This window comes from Lynx canadensis, chromosome D2, assembly GCF_007474595.2.
Source record: "Lynx canadensis isolate LIC74 chromosome D2, mLynCan4.pri.v2, whole genome shotgun sequence".
Taxonomy (NCBI): Eukaryota; Metazoa; Chordata; class Mammalia; order Carnivora; family Felidae; genus Lynx; species Lynx canadensis.
Window position 1 is genome coordinate 70354105 of NC_044313.2, and position 22554 is coordinate 70376658.

The following is a 22554-nucleotide window of genomic DNA, read 5'->3' on the forward strand; positions in this document are numbered from 1 at the left end:
TTTACGGAGTCAAATGTGGGCAAATGGAATGCAACGATAAGAGGGGGAAGGAAAACCGTTCTGAAAACCACACCAACATTTCTTGCTGAAAATGTTTTACCTTCTGCTTCCCAACTTGGGGTGGTAGTTCTCCTTTAAAAGCAAACAAAAATATGTTTTGCCAAATACCCAAACTATGTGCATGCATCTGAAGCAACAGAGCAAGGAGACAAGGTGGAGTTACCTTCTGCAGGTTACCCAAGGTTGAGAAGTATTTCCTCCCCAAAGGGCAGCTACAGATGGGAAACCTGGAGCAATGCCTATGCAAATAAGTGCTGGCAAAGAGTCCCTGAAGTACTTTGAGAAGTCATCACGGGTTATGAAACTTTGTGTTCTAATCGTTATGGGAAGCAGTGAAAAGCAGTTTGAGTAACACAGCTGTCAACAGCTGAACAGGAGTGGTGGCTGGAGAAAGACAATGAATATGGCTGATGTATGTTTTTTGGACAGTTGAGGTCTTCAGAGGGGCCAGTCCAGCAGAATTAGGAAAAAATACCCTTTCTCAGACTGTGGTATAATAAATACTGACTTTAAAAGTGTTTGTAAATTATGGGCTTCTCTGGATCTAGAGGGAGACATATTAAAATGATTATATTTCTATCAGAGGGGTTCCCCCCCCACCCCCCTGCCCCCATGGTCAAGTCATCTCTAATCAGGGAAGGAGGATACTGGTGGATGTTAGCAGGGGCAGACCTCCCACAAACTCAGAATTATTCGTCCCAAATCTACAAAGCAAGAGTCTAAAGAGCCTATTTAATCCACAAGGAATTTGGTTAATCAATTCACGTATTCAGAGAGCAGTAGGTATGCAGAAAGGTATGGATGGATGGTCGTTACTTTCTAGCTTCGAAGTTGGGAGAGGCCCTAAAGCTTACCCAGGGCAGAAAACCTTCCTATGACACACTCCGGCCTGCGGCTCGAAAATACCGCCATGTTCTAGCCAAATTGTTTCATTTACTGTTTCTTTGCTCCTAAATTAACAAGGAGGAAAGACCGTGTGTACAACACGTGCCCACAAGCGTCACCAAATATACTTGTGTTTTCCCCACTAGGCCTAGGCCATCCAATTTACCAAGTCTTACTCTGAGTTTTATCTAGAAGATGCTGGATTGCCATTCAGTTACCCATCTTGATGACACGAACCTCATTCTTCAAAAAAACACTTACAGAGACTTACAAGCGCTATGGGTTCTGGGTGGTGGTACCTCGTAGTAGTAAGTCTAGTAAGATATGGCAGTACCTGTCCCAAATAAAAAGCTCTCAACTTAGTGGTGCACACCTATTATTATTATTACCAACCTCTCTCTCTCTGTCTCTCCCTTTTTGGAGGGCGACGTTGGGAGAAGGGTATCAAAGCTAATATTTAATTGAGCACTTACTATGCGAAAAGATACTCTTCTAAGAGCCTTAGCATGAACTCACTTTGTCCTCAAATAACCCTGGGACGCAGGTACCATTCTATCCCTATTTTACAGATAAAGAAGCTGAGGAACAGAGGTTAATTACCCTCAGGGTCGCACAGTCACTCAGTGGCGGAGCCAGCAGGCCGTCTAGCTATAGAGACACAAGGAAAAAGGAGCAAAGCGAGACCGGGCGGAGAAGGGGGCAGAAACGGGGAGACAGGCGGGGAGCAAGGGGGAGGAGCGCAGAAGGCGGGTTTTGCCCTCGTCAGACAGAACGCTTACTGATTTCCATATCTCCATCATTTGACCTCCAGGTGTCACGCCCAGGAATGGAAAGTGCAAACTCCCAACTCCCCAAGGTTCGGCCTCGAGGCTGAAAAGACCTTCCCATTGGTGATCGATCGAGGGCTCGCTCTTCCTCATAACCCGGTCGGGACAGCCGCAGGGCCAGCAGCTGCGGGCGAACTACAATCCCCACTACTCATCGCGCGGAAGGCTGGGTCCACACGGAGGAAACGCGGGGGTGTTCCAAGGCAGCCTGGAGGGAAAAAAAAAAAAAATCACGTACATATTCCGCCTCTTTCCACTTTCACACACGCCTCGCTTCCGTCGTCTGTTTTATTAACAGACAATGCAGTGAAGTGTGTGAAGGCGTCCTGTCTTCAGGCACAGCAGAGGGCAGGCACAACAACAGAGCGCGGGCGCGAGGTCCCCGGGCCGTGCGCGGGGCGGAGCCAGGGGCGGGGGGAGGGGGGGGGGCCGTCGTGCAGGCCGGAAGTGTGCGAGGGCGGAGGGAGAGGCGTGAGTGGTTGCAGCCGCGCGCTTCCGGCCAGTGCGTAGACGTCGGCCGGCTGCAAAGGGCTCCTCGGCAGGTCTCCGGCCGGCACCTTGCGCACTCGTCTCGCTCCAAGGCCCTCAGTCTCCGCTCATCTCGCCGTAGGCCCTGACGACATGAGCAGCAAAGAAGGTGGCGTCCTCGGCGGCACTGGGCGTTATTTATTCAAAGGGGGAGGATCTCCATCCTTTTTGTCGGATTTTCCACCTCTCTTCACCCTTGAGGGATGCCCTCTCCCCTTGCAGGCTCGGGGAGGCGGCGGCCCCGGTGATTTCCTGGCCACATTGGTCCTGTTGACACCTCTCTTTTTCTTAAAGACCTGTTATTTTTAATCTTAGTTCGGTAATTGCTCCACCTTGTGCCAGATCAGGGAAGCCATTGGTGGAAGCCTGAGTGAGGTGAGCTGAAGGTTTGGGGAGAAAAAGCAAGGCTGGTTTTCTGCGAGTCCGCTGGGAAAGCCTCTAAGGCGAGAGCCCCGTGGACGCTGGTTTAAGAGGAAGGAAGGGGTTAGCTGACGTTACGTTGTAAGTCTTGTTGGTGGAAGAGCCCTGTCCAACTTTTTTCTCCTTCTCTACATAAGGATCAGGAGGGTTCAGGAAAAGGAAGCATGACAATTTCCCACATAACCAGAGAAGAGAAGGGAAGGATGTTAATTCATCTTCACCTGTGATGTTGGCCTTCAAATGTAAGTTCTCTGTAATGTAAGTTGACGAAGGGAAGAGAACTAAAGAGGTTGTAACAAGGATAATTTAGACATGTTGTGCACGCAAAAAAAAACCCAAAAAACAAAAAACCAGCCCATCAGAATTTAAGATGTGGGTGTGTGAATCTTTTACTTTTCCTGGAGGTTGGCTGTGGTGCTAGGTCTGCCATTAAAGTCGAGATTACTGAAGTCTTGACTTTTTTTTTTTTTCATTACAGGTCTACAGGTAAACAGTTAACATCAGACATGCCATATAACTAAAAATTATTGTGTACTTGATATATAAATAAACGTCAGATGTGTATATAATATGTATATGTATGTGTGTGTGTGTATATGTGTATATGTATGTATATATATACATATATGTACATATATATATATGTAGTTAATAACTTTTAAGCATGTGATGGTTTTGTTTTCTCAGCCAGACTTTTGAAGACAGGGACCACACTTTTGTTTTGACTCTTAACATTTTGCGCAGAGTGGGAACTCTGTTAGTAAATCATATATATACACGTGTTATGTATATACTATTCGTATATATAATGTTTATGTGTATGTATGTACTTTTTCACAGTTGTCCTTTTAACTGGGTCAAGTTGCTCTTTATTTCAAAACAAACCCTAAAACAAAATTCTCCTTCCCTGTATCCTCCAGCCACCCTCCTGTACCTTACAGTTTTTGTGGTTCAGGAACCTGAGATGGCTTGAGCTGTCCATTCCAACTTGCAGTCATCTGAAGGCTAGATTGGGGCTGCAGGATCCACAGCAATTGGGAAGTTAGGCCTTCTGCCAACAGCCAGCTCTCACTTCCTCACATGGTCTCCTCCATGGGACTACTTGAGGGTCCTGATGTTACGGCATCTAGCTTCCCCCAGTCAGAGCAAGGAGGAAGCCATAGTGTCCTTATGCCCTGATCTCAGACATGATACATAGTCACTTTTGCTACCCTCTCTTAGAAATGAAGCAGCTTAAAAACTTCATATTTAAGGGGAAGGGAATTAGTTTCCACCTACTGAAGGTGGAATAATTTGTGGGCATATTTTATTTTATTCATTCATTCGTTCTCAAGTTAGTTAATGTACAGTATAGTCTTAGGTTTAGGAGTAGAACCCAATAATTCATCTCTTATATATGACACCCAGTGCTCATCCCAAAAAGTGCCCTTCGTTATTAATGCCCATCACCCATTTAACCCACTGTCCTCCCATCAACCCTCAGTTTGTTCTCTGTATTTAAGAGTCTCTTACGGTTTGCCTTCCTTTCTCTTTTTATCTTATTTTTCCTTTCCTTCCCCTATGTTCATCTGTTAAGTTTCTCAGATTCTGCATATGAGTGAAATCATATGATATGTCTTTCTGTGACTAATTTCACTTATCATAATGCCCTCCAATTCCATCCACATTGTTGCACATGGCACTATTTCATTACTTTTCATCGCTGAGTAGTATTCCATTGAGAGAGAGAGAGAGAGAGAGAGAGAGAGAGTGTGTGTGTGTGTGTGTGTGTGTGTGTGTGTGTGTTTATGTATGTGTATGTATACATACACCACATCTTTTTTATTATTATTATTTTTTTTTATTCTCAAAAAATACACTGTCTTGGCTTTAGGAGTAGAACCCAGTGATTGATCACTTATATATAACACCCAATGCTCATCCCAACAAGTGCCCTCCTTAATGTGCAGGCATGTTTTAAAACCACCACAGCACTTACAGTGATCTTCAGAGGTATAAGACCACTTGTGATTGATTAGAGAGTGTATTGATAGGACTGTATACACAGTGGAAAACCTGCAATGGGCCACCTATTCCCCAGCCTGATACTCTGTGGCACATCTGACACAGAGCTGCTTGTTTCCAAGCACATGTTGCTTTTGTATGTTTCTGTGCCTTTTCACATGTAATTCTTTAAGCTCGGGGTTGCTTCTCATTTGGTACCCCCATTGTCCATCTGGTGAACTGTGGTTTTTCCTCAAGACCCCGCTCACGTAGCTTCTTCCTTTGAAGCCTTTGTGATTTTTCTCTCAAGCAAGTTTATTGACTGATACTACATTTATTAATTATCCATTCATCCATTCAGTCATGAAATACTGATCATCTGTCATGTTCTAGTATGTGTTAGGAGTGAACAAGAAGAATGTGGACTCTGCTTTCCCAAACCTTTACATAGATTTATTGTGTATTTTATTTACTTATTTACAGTTTTGTCTTATACTGGACTAAGCTCGAGGATAGGGTTTGTCTTATATAACTTTGTATTCATGGTATTTAATTCACAGTAGTCATTAATGTTCATAATAAGTAAAAACTTTTGATTGTCTTGAAATAGTAGACAAAATCCAAACTTAATTATTATCTCAATAATAAAAGGGCAGATGTCTTTGGTTCTTGTCAGCCTGTTATTTGGTTAATAGTTTATTCAAGTTTTGGGTTTTTTTAATTCATGCAAAATACATCTGGGTGCTCCCTATAGGGCAGGCAGTTTGCTGGGTCTTTGGGGTAACAATGCTTCTGAAATAAAGCGGTTATTAATTAAGAGTTAAGTGGTTTATGGGTATTTTAGTGACTAGGGCTTGGAAATTCAGAAAGTTGATGTCATTAAAAGTTATAAACTTTAATTTTTTAATGAAATCAATTTTTTTGAGGGGGAGATAATATTGCATGTGATTAAAACAAGGTGATTAAAAATGTTATGTAACTTAGGTAGTTGGAAGGAATTTTTAAAAGTCCTGTGTGATAGTTCTGTGATAACAATCACATGTTTACTAGATGGGGTATTTTTTTTACAGTATATACATCTTTTTTTTTTTTCTTTAATTTTTTTTTTTTTTCCAACGTTTATTTATTTTCGGGACAGAGAGAGACAGAGCATGAACGGGGGAGGGGCAGAGAGAGAGGGAGACACAGAATCGGAAACAGGCTCCAGGCTCCGAGCCATCCGCCCAGAGCCTGACGCGGGGCTCGAACTCACGGACCGCGAGATCGTGACCTGGCTGAAGTCGGACGCTTAACCGACTGCGCCACCCAGGCGCCCCTACAGTATATACATCTTATTGTGAGGCTGTGAGTGGCAAAACCCAGTTAAAGCATACCTGTGTTCAAAGAACACAGTCTGTAATTTCCAAATACTTTAAAAGTAAATGAGATGATTTGCTTTTTATTTTTATATTTTATATCTTATATATAGAGTAAATAATAGTTAAATAAGAGTAAATCGTTTAAGAGTAAATAGATAAGAGTTAAATAGAGTAAATAATAGTTGCTCTGTTGTGCCTAATAACAATAATAGTTGCTCTATTGTGCCTATCAACAATGTTTGATAGGCTCAAAGTATAGAATATGCATGCTTATGGTTGTAATAATGTGTTCTTAGCATTTCAGCAGGAACTTGACGCAAGACATGACAAATACGAGAGACTTGTGAAACTTAGTCGGGATATAACTGTGGAAAGTAAAAGGACAATTTTTCTCCTCCATAGAATTACAAGGTGAGTAAATATCTCTAAAATTTGTTCCAGTGGCATACACTTTGATATGTATTATATACGTACTTTGTAATGCTTTATACTTCAGTGGACAGTACCTAGCTGTTAGAAGATTCTGTGATTTATTCTATGAATACTGGGATTGGAGGATGTTAGCAGCAAGAAGATTTTAAGAATAAATATTTTAATCAGAATAGGGAGGAAAGTTTTTTTTTTTTTTTTTTTTTTTTTTTTAATTTTTTTTTTCAACGTTTATTTATTTTTCGGACAGAGAGAGACAGAGCATGAACGGGGGAGGGGCAGAGAGAGAGGGAGACACAGAATCGGAAACAGGCTCCAGGCTCTGAGCCGTCAGCCCAGAGCCTGACGCGGGGCTCGAACTCCCGGACCGCGAGATCGTGACCTGGCTGAAGTCGGACGCTTAACCGACTGCGCCACCCAGGCGCCCCGGAAAGTTTTTTTTTAAGTATTAGTTTTGAGAGTCAGTGAGTGTGAGTGGGGGAGGAGCAGAGAGAATCTTTTTTTTTTTTTTTTTGGTTTTCTGATTTTTAAGGAAATAGGTATTTCTTTTTTCTTTTTGTTAAATTTACATCCAAGTTAGTTAGCATATAGTGCAACAATATGCTAAAAGAATTTCAGGGGTAGATTCCTTAATGCCCCTTACCTGTTTAGCCCCCCCCCCCCCCCCCACAACCTCTCCAGTAACCCTTTGTTTGTTCTCCATATTTAAGATTCTCTTATGTTTTGTCCCCCTCCCTGTTTTTATATTATTTTTGCTTGAGAGAGAATCCTAAGTAGGCTCTACACTGTCAGTACAGAGCCCAATGTGGGGCTCAAACCCACAAATCATGAGATCATGACCTGACCCAAAGTTGGACACTTAACTGACTAAGCCACCCAGGCTCCCCAAAAGGGAAAGTTCTTATTTTCAGAGCAACTAGGAATTTTGTGTTGTTAAGAGCACTCAGTGATACAGGTATTGTTTGTGAAAATATTAAATTTCTAGTGATTTACCAGAGCTTATTACGTTAAAGCTTTACTTAGGTGATATATGCAAAATTTCAATATTAGATAAATGTGGAAATCTGCTTTATTTATGTTCCCATTCGTTTTCCAACTCATTGCAATCTGCTTTTCTGCCTCACAGCTATTGAGATTGCCCTTGTTACCCTCATATTGCTAAATCTAGTACATACTCTTAGTTTACATTTTTGCAGCATATGATACTACTGACTACTTAATTTTTTGAAAGTTCCTTTTCCTACAGCTCTGAGACATCTTTTCTTTGAAATTCCTTTCTGTAGGATTTTGTTATTTTATTTTTCTACGTAGGCTCTGTATATATCCTAGATTCCTTGGTTGTATGTATGTAAAAGAAAACAGCTTAAACTAGCCTAAGCAGAGGAGGAAAATAAATTTTAAAGATTCAGGAATTTCTTATGAATGCAGCTGAGTATCTTCGTCTTTCATCTTTGCTTCTTTGTTTGCATCCTTTTTCATTTAATCAGCTTTCTTTGCTTCTCTGTTTTACGTGAGGTTAGAAAGTGCCCACCCTGGGGCACCTGCGTGGCTCAGTCAGTGTAGCATCCATGCTTTCAGGCCCCGTGTCGGGCTCTGTGCTGACATCAGGCTCTATGCTGACAGCTCAGAGCCTGGAGCCTGCTTTGGATTCTGTGTCTCCCTGTCTCTCTCCCTTTCCCAGCTTGCGCTCTGTCTTTCTCTCAAAAATAAAATAAGACATTAAAAAAATAAAAAAAAAGAAAGTGCCTTTCCCACCAATGCCCAGGGAGAGATTGTTACAAATTACAAATGCCCCTAGAAGGATTCGCACTATGTATCTTATAAAGCATTTAGGGAAATCCAAATATAATTTACCATTTTTTATTATTAAAAATATTACTGAAGTGTTCTATTCACTCATTTGCAACTTTTAAGATAACTCTCTAATAGTTTAGTTTTTATTCTATTAAGTGGAAGTGAATTTGCCATACATAAATTTCTTGGAATTAGGCACTGTTAACCGTTTCTTCATCTTAACCTGACTAAAATTTTTGCTTGTTTTTTTTAATGAGTTCTCAGTTTATATTATGAAAGGAAATTAAACTGTTTTTGAACTTGAGCTTATGGAAAGAAGCAACACTGTTTTGATTAATTATGAACAGCTTTCAATACATATTGCAATTTAAAAACAATTGACATCAATATTCATCGGTTTAAAGAAATAACAGAACTGTGGCAGAGCATCTTAATATTTTAGAAAAAGCCATGTTATTTTGTAAAGTCATCTTGTAAGGATTTCTCTACCAAAAATAATAAATTCTTATTATAGTAAACTTAGAAAATAGTAATCCTCAGAATAAATTGTAGAAAAATAAAGATACCGAATGAAAGAAGTCAGTCATAATACCAAAGATAGCTACTGTCAGTGAGCAGATTTCATATTTTATGCACTTTTTTTTAAAGTTCTGTGCCTAATGTGGGGCTTGAACTCATGACCCTGAGATCAAGAGTCCTATGCTCTACTGACTGAGCCAGCCAGACACCCCTGATTTTACTTTTTTTTTTATTTTACATACTTTGATTTGATTTGATTTTTTAATTTTTTTCTTTTTTTAAATTTAAATTTTAGTCAACAAACAATGGAATATTGGCTTCAGGAGTAGAATTCAATGATTTATCACTTACATAAGCAGCCAGTGCTCATCACAAGTGCCCTCCTTAGTACCCACCACCTATTTAGTCCCATCTCCCACCCACCTCCTTCCATCAACCCATAGTTTGTTCTCTATCATTAAGTCTCTTGTTTATTTCCCTCTCTTCTCTCCCCCTCCCCCCACTTCCCACATGTTCATCTGTTTTGTTTCTTAAATTGATTTTACATATGTTTTTTTTTAATGTTTATTTAATTTTGAGAGAGAGATGGAGCATGAGCAGGGGAGGGGCAGAGAGAGGGGGAGACACAGAATCCAAAGCAGGCTCTAGGCTCTGAGCTGTCAGCACAGAGCCCAACACGGGGCTCGAATCCAGGAACCATGAGATCATGACCTGAGCTGAAGTCAGACACTTAACTAACTGAGGCACCGAGTCGCCCCTGATTTTACGTATTTTTAATAAATATAATAAATAAAATAAAATTATGGTTTTGAGTTAGAAGCATCCAGATACAATATTAATTCAGTCCTATGTTTGTTGATACTTATTATTTTTATAGATTTTTTAAATGTTTATTTATTTATTTTTTAAATTTTTTTTTTCAACATTTATTTATTTTTGGGACAGAGAGAGACAGAGCATGAACAGGGGAGGGGCAGAGAGAGAGGGAAACACAGAATCAGAAACAGGCTCCAGGCTCTGAGCCATCAGCCCAGAGCCTGACGCGGGGCTCGAACTCACGGACTGCGAGATTGTGACCTGGCTGAAGTCGGACGCTTAACCGACTGCGCCACCCAGGCGCCCCAATGTTTATTTATTTTTGAGAGAGAGAGGGAGAGAGGGAGGGAGGAGCAGAGAGAGGGAGACCCAGAATCCGAAGCAGGCTCTGGACTCCGAGCTGTCGGCACAGAGCCCGACACAGGCCTGGAACTCACAAGCTGTAAGATCATGACCTGAGCCGAAGTCGGATGCTTAACCGACTGCGCCATCCAGGTGCCCCTGTTTATTGATATTTAGATGATTTCAGTTTTTCACTAACAAAGCATCTGGCTGGTATATTGATTATAGTGCTCCTGATATGGAAGAGATTTTGACAGAATCAGAAGTGAAATTGGATGGTGTTAGACAAAAGATCTTGCAAGTAGCCCAGGAGCTCTCAGGAGAAGACATGCATCAATTTCATAGAGCCATTACCACAGGTAAGTCCAGGTTCACGTCAATGGTAACTTTTTTTTTTTTTTTTAAACCAGTGTGTTACATGATTTCTGTGTGGGTTGCATTAATTTTAATTGACACTTGGTGAAACATTATTAGCTTTTAAAAATTGGGACTTCTGCGTAATAATGTAAAGGTAATCCAAAATCATTAAATTGGCTTTATTTTTCTGAGTAGAATAGTCATCGATAGCTCTTAATAAAGTAATTGAAAAAAGACCTAACAGAGTGAACTTTAGCCTTGAGGGCATAGGGTGTATTCAGACAAGGCATGTCGCATTTCCCACCGTGGGGATATCTTACTGGTGGCTCTAAGTTTCAGTTTCAGGGAATGTATCACCTAGCCAGATGGACCCAAACATCTCGCAGGGCGACTCCATAGTGGAATTTTAAGATAGTACTGGGTTTTATATAAACACGAATCACTTCAAATATATACAGATGAATCGCATAAATAGCGAAGTGCTTGGTTCTTTTCTCTTCAACCTTTTTTTTAATGTGAGTTCACTGACAGGAGAGGTACTGTATAATTAAGAAAGACAAATTCAAAGGTTGATTTATAGAAGTATGTGAAATTATATGTTCTTTCTATCAAATAGCAGATTCCTCTGAACTCCAGGCATTTCATCATGAGAAATGAGTTTATGTGGTATCTGCTCAGTGTATGTCCTATTTTAGGGTGAACATTTATGATTTCACTTGTTTTCAGAAATGTCAATCTGTAGTATGTTCAGATGTCTTTTGTTGTTGTTGCCCAATGATTACATGTACAGTTGACCCTTGAACAATGCTGGGATTAGGGGCGCTGACCCCTTGCACTGCCAGAAATCTACATAAAACTTTTGACACTCCCCAAACTTAACTACCAATAGCCAACCATTGACTGGAAGCTGTACCAATAATGTAAACGGTTTATTAACATGCATTTTGTATATTATGTGTATTTATTGTGTTCTTACAATAAAGTAGGAGAAAAGAAAATGTTATTAAGAAAAACACAAGGAAAATACATTTATAGTTCTGTACTAATTTATTGAGAAATCCACGTATGTATGGACTATTGCAGTTGAAACCCTTGTTGTTCAAGGGTCACCTGTTGTGTGTGTGTGTGTGTGTGTGTGTGTGTGTGTGTGTGTAGTTTCTATTGAGGTATAACTGACATATAACATTATATTAGTTTTAGGTGTACATTGTATGTATTATGAAATGACCACCAAAATAAGTTTAGTTAACATCCATCACTGTACATACAGAATTATTTTTCCTTATGATGAACTTTCAGGATCTATTAGCACATTTTAAGTAGACAATACAATATTATTAGCTATAGTTGCATGCTGTGTGTGCATTGCATCCCTAGGACTTTAGACGTTTGTACCTTTTGAGTCCCTTCACCCATTTTGCCCATCTCCCGCCTCTGGCAACCACTTGAAATGTCTTTTGATATTAGTGAAAGAAAGTACCTGCTCACCTCAGTTAAAGCTGGGGTGTATTACTAGAAACTGAAGTGATAAACAGTTAATGAAGAGTCATTATAGTATATTTCTGTCATTGTTATTTGCTACCAGGGATTTGTTTGTTTTGTTTTTTTTTTTAATTTTTTTTTTTAACGTTTATTTATTTTTGAGACAGAGAGAGACACAGCACGAATGGGGGAGGGGCAGAGAGAGAGGGAAACACAGAATCGGAAGCAGGCTCCAGGCTTTGAGCCATCAGCCCAGAGCCCGACGTGGGGCTCGAACTCGCGGACCGCGAGATCGTGACCTGAGCCGAAGTCAGACGCTTAACCGACTGAGCCACCCAGGCGCCCCTGGGATTTGTTTTTTTAAGTAATAGTGCATATAATGGAAAAGGTTTAATGAACTCAGTCTGTACTGTCATGTGGCACGACCTTGACCGTGACAGATTCGGCAGGGCTGGGAGAGAAGATCTGAGAAGCAAAAGCTGAGACAATCCTCGTGAAGAAAACGTGATAATATCTTCATGATCTTGTAGCAGAAAAGATGTTTTAAAAATGACACAATCATTGCAGTGCCTGGGTGGCTCAGTCACTGGTTAAGCATCCTACTCTTGGTTTTGGCTCAGGTTATGATCTCACAGTTCGGGAGTTTGAGCCCTGTACTGGGCTCTGTGCTGACAGTGCAGAGCCTGCTTGGGGTTCTCTCTCTCTCTTTCTGCCCCTCCCTCACTTGCCCGTGGGTGCACATGTGCGCTCTCTCTCTTTCTCAAAATAAATAAATAAACTTAAAAAAAAATTGGGGCACCATGGTGGCTTAGCCCATTGAGATCTGGTCTTGGTCTTGGCTCAGGTCATGGTCTCACAGTTTGCGGATCGAGCCGCGTCGAGCCCGTGTCAAGCCCTGTGTCGGGCTCTACACTGACCGTGCAGAGCCTCCTTGGGATTCTCTCCCTCCTTCTCTGTCTCTGCCCCTCCCATGCTCATGCTCGCTCTCTCTCTCTCTCTCTCTCTCTCAAAATAAATTTTAAAAAATGACACAAGCATTAACTGCCGAAGGAAAAATGGATCAATTGAATTTCATCAAAATTAAGGCATCATTTATCAGACCTCCTTTTCTTAAGTTGAAAAGGCAAGCTGAAGTCTGAGAGAAGACGTTTACATTCATGTGTTGGGTAAAAGACACATACAGAATTCCTACAAATCAACGAAAAGACAAGCAATTTTACAAATGGACAGGGGCTCCTGGCTGGCTAGTTGGTGGAGCTTGTGATTCTTAATCTCTGGGTCATGAGTTCGAGTCCCATGTTAGTTGTAGAGATTCCATTTTAAAAAGATGGACAAAAAACTTGAACAGGGGCCTCATAAAAGTGAATATTCATATGGCTAAGAAGCCTATGAAAAGGTGCTGAGCATTATTGCCTAGAGTGATGCAAAGTAAAGTCAAATGAGATACTATTCACTCACCGGCATGATTAATTATAAAGACTGATGATGTCACTTTTTTTTTTTAAGTTTATTTTTATTTATTTTGAAAGAAATAGCAGGCGGGGAGGGGCAGAGAGAACAGGAGATAGAATCCCAAGCAGGCTGTGCACTGTCAGTGCAAAGCCAGATGTAGGGCTCGAACTTACGAATTGTGAGATCATGACCTGAGCCAAAGTCAAGAGTCAGATGGTTAACTGACTGAGCCCCCTGGGCGCCCCTGACGATACCACTTTATTATTATTATTAGAGAGAGAGAGAGCATGAGTGGGGGAGAGAGAGAGAAAGAATATCCCAAGCAGGCTTGATCCCATCACCCTGGGATTATGACCTAGGCTGAAATCAAGAGGCAGGTGTTCAACCGACTGAACCACCCAGATGCACTAAGACTGACAATATACTTTAAAAAACTTTGGCAGTATCTAGCTAAAAACATGCTCCTACTGTATGATTCCTTTTGGATATGTACCCTTAATAAAAGTGAGGCTTGTGTCACCAAAAGACAAAGGCAAGAAAGCTTGTAACAGCTGTAGTCATAATATTCTAAAACTGAAAAATGACCTAGACAGGAGAGTCGATAAGTACATGATGGTATATTTGTATAGTGTAATACTACATAGCAATAAAAAATGATAAACATGCATCCCAGCAAGTATGAATCTCACATACATTCTGTTGGGCAAAATAAGCAAACACAAAGGAGTGTCTATACTGTATAATTCCACTTATGTAAAGTTCAAAAAGGCAACATTAATCTAGGGAGTTAGAAGGCAGGATAGTGGTTATCTAGGGGTAGAGGTTGGGGGCAGGCGTTTCTGACTGGAGGCATGAGGGAACCTTCTGGAGTGATAGAAATGTTTTGTTTCTAGCTGGGTGGTGTTACATAGTTGTACACGTATGTAAAAATTCATTAAGTTAAACATTTGAGATTTATGTTTAAGATTTATGCAGCTTATATATAAATTATAACTATCTTTTTTTTTTTTTTTTTTTTTTTACAAAGTCACTGTTGACATTTTCTTAGTTCTTTTTCCAGAGCCGATCTTTGTATTGGGAAATCACATCAATAATCTCTTCACGGCCGGGGCACCTGGCTGGCTTAGTCAAGAATGTGTGACTCTTGATGTCAGGGTTGTGAGTTCGAGCCCCACTTTGGGTGTAGAGATTACTTAAATAAGTAAAACTTAAAAAAAAACCCTTCATGGCAGTCTTGTGGTGAAAATATGTGCCATGTTTAGTGAAAACAGCCATACCATTCATATTAATGATGTCCTTTGTCAGAATCCCTTTGGTGAGGTTTCTCTTGGGCACCCTGACATTTCTAGTTGTTAGGCTGGGCAGATAACGTTTGCGGCAACGTTTGCCTTGTTCTCTTTGATCTCCTGAAATTTTTATCTGCCTCTTCCAGTGGAAGTGGATTGGGGAGGAGGTAAGCTTAAACATCCAGCACGTTGACCTTTGTCAGTGTTCAGGGTTGACTGGAATCCCAAAGTGGCATTTCCAGGCCACAGACATGTTGTAGGTCTTTTCGTGGCTAGAGATCAGGAGGAGTGGTATTTATCATTTGTTGATACGTGAGTAGTATACTGCCACGAGGAGTGCCAGTGACTTAGTGTGCTTGTTCCCTCCCCTAGAGCTGGAGTAGTAGCTTTGACCACACTAGAGAGATCCATGGCAGGCAGATTTCAGTCACGGTGGTCCTGCTGTGTGTAAATAGGCACGCGTGTATAATCTCAAGGACTGTACTAAGTGGTGGAGTTGGTACTGGGGAACAAGTTGGATCTCTCTCAGTTTCTAGAAAGTCCTTGATCTGAAGAAGCAGTATGGTCTAATGTCGTACTGCATCAGAGTAACCAAATCCCATTCTACACCTTCTAAACATTCGATTAACTTGGGTAACTAGAGGCAAGAGTTGGAATAACTTCCATAAGCTTGATCATTTTTCTGTCACATCGTGCAGTAAGCCTATCTCATAAAAATTCGTGGCAGCATAATACATATACTGAAAGCTGACTACAGTTGTCTTCACTTTGACTTCAGTCCGTGCTTAAAACTTTTACACTTCGGTAAAAACTTGCATATTTTCCTCACAGTGTTGGTGCGTTGTCATGTGATGATGTATTTAGATCTGAATTTCAAGTTAGTTCAAGGTTAAGCCCTACGAACCCAGGCAACTTAAAGTTCTGGCGGGACATTGTAGATCTGCTTGATTTGGCCCAGTAATGTGTTTGGTATGTTCTTCATTCATCACTGAGTAAAGTGTAAGGAAAGACTTTAAACCAGAGCGAGGACCATATGGATAGTGATATGAAAAGAAACTAGAAAGTTGCACTTGGCTCATAGAACAAAACAGAGAAATGCAGAAAAAAAGGCCAGAGGAAGGTTTCTTAGGAAGGAAACACTGCACTCTTGGAAAGAGCTTAGGTAGGGCATTCATAAAATGGGAGCGATCTTTAGATTTTCCCACTTCAGTGTATCATCGAGGATTATTTTAAGCACCATATTTCATTTTAGGTCCCTGTCTCTTCTTTGTCAGTTTATTTAAAAAATTTTTTTAATGTTCTTTTTTTTTTTTTTTTTTTTTTTTTTTTTTTTGAGAGAGGGTGAGCAGTGGAAGTGCAGAGTGAGGGGGGAACAGGATCTGAAACCAGCTCAGGGCCAATGGCAGAAAACCCTATGCGGGGCTTGAACTCAAAAACTGTGAGATCATGACCTGAGCTGAAGTCAGACACCCAACCGACCCAGGGGCCCCTTTGTCATTTTTTTGGAAGACTAGCTACGTATGGATTAAAATTTTAAGGGTTCCCTACATCTCACTTTTCTGTAGTAAGTCCTTAAAATGAGGTTCTTTAAGTGGAAACAAAGGTTTTCTTTTTTTTCTTCTTTTCTCTTAAAGTTAAGGAATAAAGCAGTTCAATAAAGAGGTATCTGGGACTTAAATTTTTGCTGACAGACATTTTATTTGATACCATAAGGTTATTTACAACTAGAGAAGCATTAACAATATGATGCTTCTGAATAGCTTGCTGCTTGTAATTGTTAAATGCTTGTTTTGGTGTTACTCCAAATAGTTGTTCTTTTGACTCGAAGATAAAACAATTCTGGCATTGAACTAAAGGAGTTCTGTGCTTTTCCTCATTAAGAATAGTGCTAATGGCACGCAGAGCATTTCCCTAAGGGATACTTGTGTGAGCTCAAATGTCGAGTATCCTCCTAATAATTGAACAACAACAAAAAGTTAGGTCTGTTTTCTACACATTTCTTATCAGAGTAGATTACAGATTGTCCCAAGGGATGGTTAAACAAATGAACAAATAATTAGTTGCTTGAAATAAGTCACTTAAAAAAATGTTGGGCTCTGTCATGTTTTTGTTTTGTGTTTTTCTCCTGTGGAGGAATTAACTAGAAAGTTGCACTTGGCTCATAGAACAAAACAGAGAAATGCAGAAAAAATGATGTATTTAGATCTGAATGTCTAAATGTTGGGGGAAAATGTTCTCCATCTCAAAGAAAAAAATTGTTTATACCACTCTGATAATAATGAAATTATTTAATTTTGAGACATTTTGGTGCACATACTAAGTTCAGACCCTAACTAATATTTTAATTCTCTTATTCAGGAATGTGAATGATGTATTAAGTGGATGTTTTGTGTCAGAGATTTTTGTTAAGCCATTGTTCTTTGTGACCTTTGCAGTATTCCTAAGTTAGAGATATTATGTTGTGACCTTTGCAATATTCCTAAATTACAGATATTATATTTACTGCTAAGTAAGTGGAGAGTCTCACAGTGTTTAAGCAACTTGCCCAAGATAAGTTATTATAAGATATGGTTGGTTTCTTACCATATGGATTTAATTTACCTGTTGACTTTAATTTTTTTATGTTTATTTTTGAAAGAGAGAGAGAGAGAGAGAGAGAGAGAGACAGAGTGAGAGCGGGGGAGGGGCAGAGAGGGAGGCACAGAATCCGAAGCAGGATCCAGGCTCTGAGCTGTCAGCAACAGAGCCCGACGTGGGGCTTGAACTCACGAGCTGCAAGGTCGTGAGCTGAGCCAAAGTCTGATGTTTAATTGACTGAGCCACCCAGGTGCCCTGAGATTTATTATGTCTTAAAAAAAAAATTTTTTTTAATGTTTATTTAGTTTTGAGAGAGAGAGAGTGTGAACAGGGGAGGGACAGAGAGAGAGGGAGACACAGAATCCAAAGCAGGCTCCAGGCTCGGAGCTGTCAGCACAGAGCCCGATGTGGGGCTCGAACTCGTGAACCGTGAGATCATGACCTGAGCCACAGTCGGATGCTTAACCAACTGAGCCACCCAGGTGCCACTGTTATTTCTTAAAATAAGTCCAGAGGTGGGGAGAATTTCAGGAAGGACATCTCTTCACGCTTCAACATACTTTCTGATTTTGTGCAGTGCAGCTAGGGGGCAAGCTGCAAAATTATGTTATTTGAGGGGTGGGGAGACTGGGGAGTTGCTTTAAGTCCAGAGATGCAGCTGTGAGGATTTGTGTTGTGCAGCTGAGTTGTGGCCCCCATCTGTGAACCTCCAAAGAAATGTGCTAAGGGGACAAGCAGATAGCATTTGGGAGGTTTGTCAGGAACCAGTGATATAAACAGGTGTTTCATGCAAAGCATATGTGCTCAGATTGCGTAATAGTCTTTGAGGTTGGTTCAGCAGAGCTTTGCTTTGAGACATACCCCATGATGGTGAGGGTAGCAACTGTCTCTGCACATAGGGGAGAGGTCTGGGGGAAGGGAATCTGTCCTGGGCACACCCTTCCCCTCAGTCCCCCCAAAAAGTGACATCCAAACTTTTCTTCTCTTCCACTCCCTTTATATATATATCCCAGGGGTTAGAGAGAGGATGATGAGAGAGGAACAGAGATTTGATGAGTGTGGAGAGAGTTGGAAGCTGAGATGGAGGCAGGCTCCCCACACAGTCAGGGTCCCCGGTCACCAAATGACTGTCATTTTAATGGAGACAGTCACGGGAAGAGTTTGATGATGTTCCCGATATCAAATCATGCCTCTGACAGTGGCTTCATTTAGGTAAAGAAAGACAAATGCAACAAAAGATCTTTCCGTCAGCATCTAAAAATCAAGAAATAATTTGAGAGTTATCAGAATGATTTGATAAATAACTTATGCTGTATCTTATAGCACTTGATAAGCAGTTTTATAATAAACAGAGTTTAGCATAGTACGATAGTACAAGAATGTATTTGAAATTTGCGGTTTATATTGCCTTACGTAACAATTATGTTCCTGTTAAAAGAGTTGGAATATTACTGCAAGGGACAAGGGAGTTGACGATGCTGACAGGAGACGTTTAAGGGATTGCTATCACGAGTAAGTGAGATAGGAAGAGAATGTGATCCTCTGGTATTAGCAGAGTCATCTTGGAAGGATTTAGAAGATCCCCAGATTACTATTAACTTTTCTACTCATTCATGTTTGCTTTTTGAACAGATAAAATCAACTGACGGAGGTGAAGTAGAAAGAGAGCTTTTGCTGTCAGACAGGCTTGGGCTTATGTGTTTTCTCTGATGTTCCTTAGATCCGTAACCTTGGAGCACAGTATGCAACTTGTTTAAATTTCAGCTTTCTCACCTGTTATGGGAGAACAATAGTAGCTGCCTCACGGGTTGTTTTGAAAACTAAATGAAATATGTGTATGGGAGGCATTTCTTACTTTGTTTGGCACATCACTGTTAATGTGTTTGTGTTCCCTTCTGGAATTTAGCAGAATTAATCTGTAATAGTGTGCTAAATTAAATTTATTTTCATTTTGGATTAAAAACTCAGTAATACTTATTTTCTGAACACATACTCTTCAGTGCTGAAGAAAAAGCCCTGTTCAAATAGACAGTATCCAATTAGGCAAAATCCAAATTAGTGAACTTGTGTTTAAGTTTTACTGTTGATAGTATAATTGGATATACTCTACAAAGCTAAGGCTTATGGATATATTTTCGGTGTATAATTTATATATTTGAGAGTAGATTTTTTTTTTTTAGCCGAGTGGCATGTGAATCAAACCTACATCTGATTTTACTTAAACATTTCAGGGATCTGAAAAAGCTAGCTTTTGAAAAAAAAATCTGATGGTATTCTTAAAAATAGCTGGGTGGTTCAGTCAGTTAAGCATCTGACTTTGGCTTGGGTCATGATGTTGTGGTTCGTGGGTTCTGTGCTGACAGAGCCTGGAGCCTGCTTTGGATTCTGTGTCTCCCTCTCTCTGCCCCTCCCCCGCTCACGCGCTGTCTTTCTCACTCTCAAAAAATGAATAAACAGTAAAAAAATAGTTATAAATGTAATTTTTAAAAATTGAGATACAATTTATACACCATAAAATTAACCCCTTTAAATTGTGTAATTCATTGGTTTTTTTTTTTTTTTGGGGTTTTTTTTTTTTTTTTAGTGTTTATTTATTTTTGAAGGAGAGAGATAGAGTGTGAGCAGGGAGGGGCAGAGAGAGAGAGGGAGACACAGAATTGGAAGCAGGCTCCAGGCTCCAAGCTGTCAGCACAGAGCCCAACGCGGGGCTCGAACCCACAAACCGTGAGATCATGACGTGAGCTGATGTCGGACACTTAACCAACTGAGCCACCCAGGCGCCCCTGTAATTCGTTGCTTTTTACTGTGATTATAAGGTTGTGTAGCTTTCACCACTGATTCCAGAATGTTTTCATCACCCTGTAAGGACACCCCCTACCCATTAGCAGCCACTCCCCATCTTCCTTCCCCCACGCCAAGCCTAGGCAGTCACTATTTGACTTTACATCTCCATGGCTTTGCCTATTCTGGATATTTCATATAAATAGAATAATACAGAATGTGGCCTTTTGTGTCTGGCTTTTGTCACTTACGATAATGTTTTCAAGGCTCTCTTATATGTCCTAGCACATGTCAGAACTTTATTCCTTTTTAAGGCTGAATAATATTCTCTTGCGCATATATACCACATTCTGTTTATCCATCAGTCGATGGACATTTGGGTTGTTTCTGCTCCTTGGTTATTGTGAACGATACTGTTATAAACATGTGTCCACAAGCCTTTGTGAACCTGTGCTTTCAGGTTCTTGGGTATATATATACCTAGGAGTGGAATTGCTGGGTCATATGGCAGGCAATTTTTTTAAAACACTGAAAGCCTAGGGGTGCCTGGGTGGCTCAGTCGGTTAAGCGTCTGACATCAGCTCGGGTCATGATCTCGCTGTCTGTGAGTTCGAGCCCCGTGTTGGGCTCTGATCTGCCAGCTCAGAGCCTGGAGCCTGCTTTGGATTCTGTGTCTCCCTCTCTATCTGCCCCTCCTCCACTTACACTTTCTCTCTTTCTCTCCTTCTCTCTCTCCCTCTCTCTCTCAAAAATAAATAAACATTAAAAAAAAAAATTTAAAACACCGAAAGCCTGGAAAAAAAGGCTAGTTTAGAATGAAACCTCTGCCTGGTCTGTTTGCCTTTCTTTACATATGTTTTTTTTTTTTTTTTTTTTCAATTTTTTTTTATCTTTATTTTTGAGAGAGAGAGACAGTGTGAGCGGGGGAGGGGGCAGAGAGAGAGAGGGAGACAAAGAATCCGAAGCAGGTTCCAGGCTCTGAGCTGTCAGCACGGAGCCTGACACGGGGCTCGAACCCGTGGACCACAAGATCATGACCTGGGCCGAAGTCGGGCGCTTAACTGACTGAGCCACCCAGGTGCCCCCTTTATATATGGTTTTTGATAGAGATTTGGACTGGGTATATACTGCTTAAATATTATAAGAATAAGTGAAAATAATCAGAAGCGTTTAATTGGGTTTCCTTGTGTATGTTCTAATAGGAGAACATGGAGAAAAATAACAAATTACATAAAAACAACCTACAGACTTCTCTCTTACTGGCAGCTGATTCTGTAAATAATTCTAATTGGATTTCATCCAAGGCAAAAGCAGAAGGGGAAGGCATTGTTTGATGGAATATGGCAGTAGGTTGAAATTTTTCACCTTGGGGATTATTCACTGAAAATAGCGGATGTCCTTTTTATCAAGTTGAAACATAACTTGTTTAAACATCCTTTTACCTAGATGTGACCAAAAATGCTTTTCAGTGTTTGGGGCCAGATGTCCTTGAACTCTCTGTGTGGTATATCATGAAACCTAATAACCATGGAGCAAAAATGGCCACCTCATCCATGAAGTAACTTTAAACAAACACATCCCAGGGACAACTTAGATGGTGACTTTAGATACACTTGAAAATGTACTGTTTGACAGCCATGCACATTAATATAGACTGACACCACAGATGGATTTTGAGGGCTGTTGTTCTGTATCTCTTTCTGCCCCCGTGAAAAATAAATCCGATACCTTGAAGACCTCGAATTCTGAACTTTATCAGTTTGAACTTTATCTTATAAGAATATTTCTTTCTTAGTGGACTTAAATCCAAAGTACTATATATTAAGTAAAATTGGAGAATTCTGAACATTTGAATAGCAGATTTTAAAATAGTTTTGCCAGAGCACTTAAAGTTTCCTAAAACCAGTAAGAGTAGGGAGAGATTATTTTGAAGAATTTACTAAACATTTGAGTCTCTTTCTCAAGGTGGTTTGGGGTGGGGAGAGGAGAAAGTTGTGAAGGCATCATTCATTCCCTCAAAACTCTGAGGTGCAAAAAAACAGGCATTCATAACTTGGAGCTGGCTGACTAAGTTTTATGTAGTGGGTATGAAGAAATGCCTTGACTGGGTGTATCAGAACATGTCAACTTTTTTTTACAGGTAGAAGAAGATTTGAGAGAAGGCAACATAGGCACAGAATAGCACAGAATCATGAAAGTATATGGTGTGAGAGCCTAGAGAATAAAGTTAAGGCCTGGAGAAGAGCTGAACTGGGGATTTAGTGGGGGAAAAGTTTGAGAAAAAGTGAAAATGTTTTGTATGGACTTGAACGTAAGGAGGCAGGTAAAGCGGGAAGGGCATGAGCTTCTGGGTTGTAGGAATGTTTTTTTACTATGTGACCTGGGTGAATTTCTGAATTTCTTCTGAGCCTCGGTTCATCTATAAAGGAAGGATAGAGATACAGTCATGTAAGGTTATAATGAACATTAAAAAGATGGATGTAAAGTACCAGATACATTATCTTCTGTATAACTGACACTCAAGACTTAGTAAGCTGCTACTAATATTTTATTTATATTTTTAAAAAGTTTTGTTGGAGGCCTCAGGGACTGGGAGATGTTTGTATACTTCTGTTCATAGCAGCATTATTCACAATACCCAAAAGGTGGAGGCAACCT

At 40.4% G+C, this 22554-nt stretch overlaps 1 protein-coding gene across 2 annotated transcripts in view; it reads left to right on the forward strand.

The window, feature by feature from the left end:
- Nucleotides 1-2263: 2263 nt before the first annotated feature.
- The window catches only part of TSNAX (translin associated factor X), a 32597-nt gene continuing 12306 nt past the window's right edge, over nucleotides 2264-22554 (forward strand). Inside the window, exons 1-4 of one of the 2 annotated variants that reach the window (XM_030334553.1) lie at nucleotides 2264-2409; nucleotides 2858-2962; nucleotides 6358-6472; nucleotides 10190-10320. In XM_030334553.1, the coding sequence (XP_030190413.1) occupies nucleotides 2394-2409; nucleotides 2858-2962; nucleotides 6358-6472; nucleotides 10190-10320 (367 nt within the window). In that variant the 5' untranslated portion in view covers nucleotides 2264-2393. Of the gene's footprint in view, nucleotides 2410-2496; nucleotides 2676-2857; nucleotides 2963-6357; nucleotides 6473-10189; nucleotides 10321-22554 lie in introns of those variants that run through there. The other variant, XM_030334554.1, reaches the window with a different exon arrangement.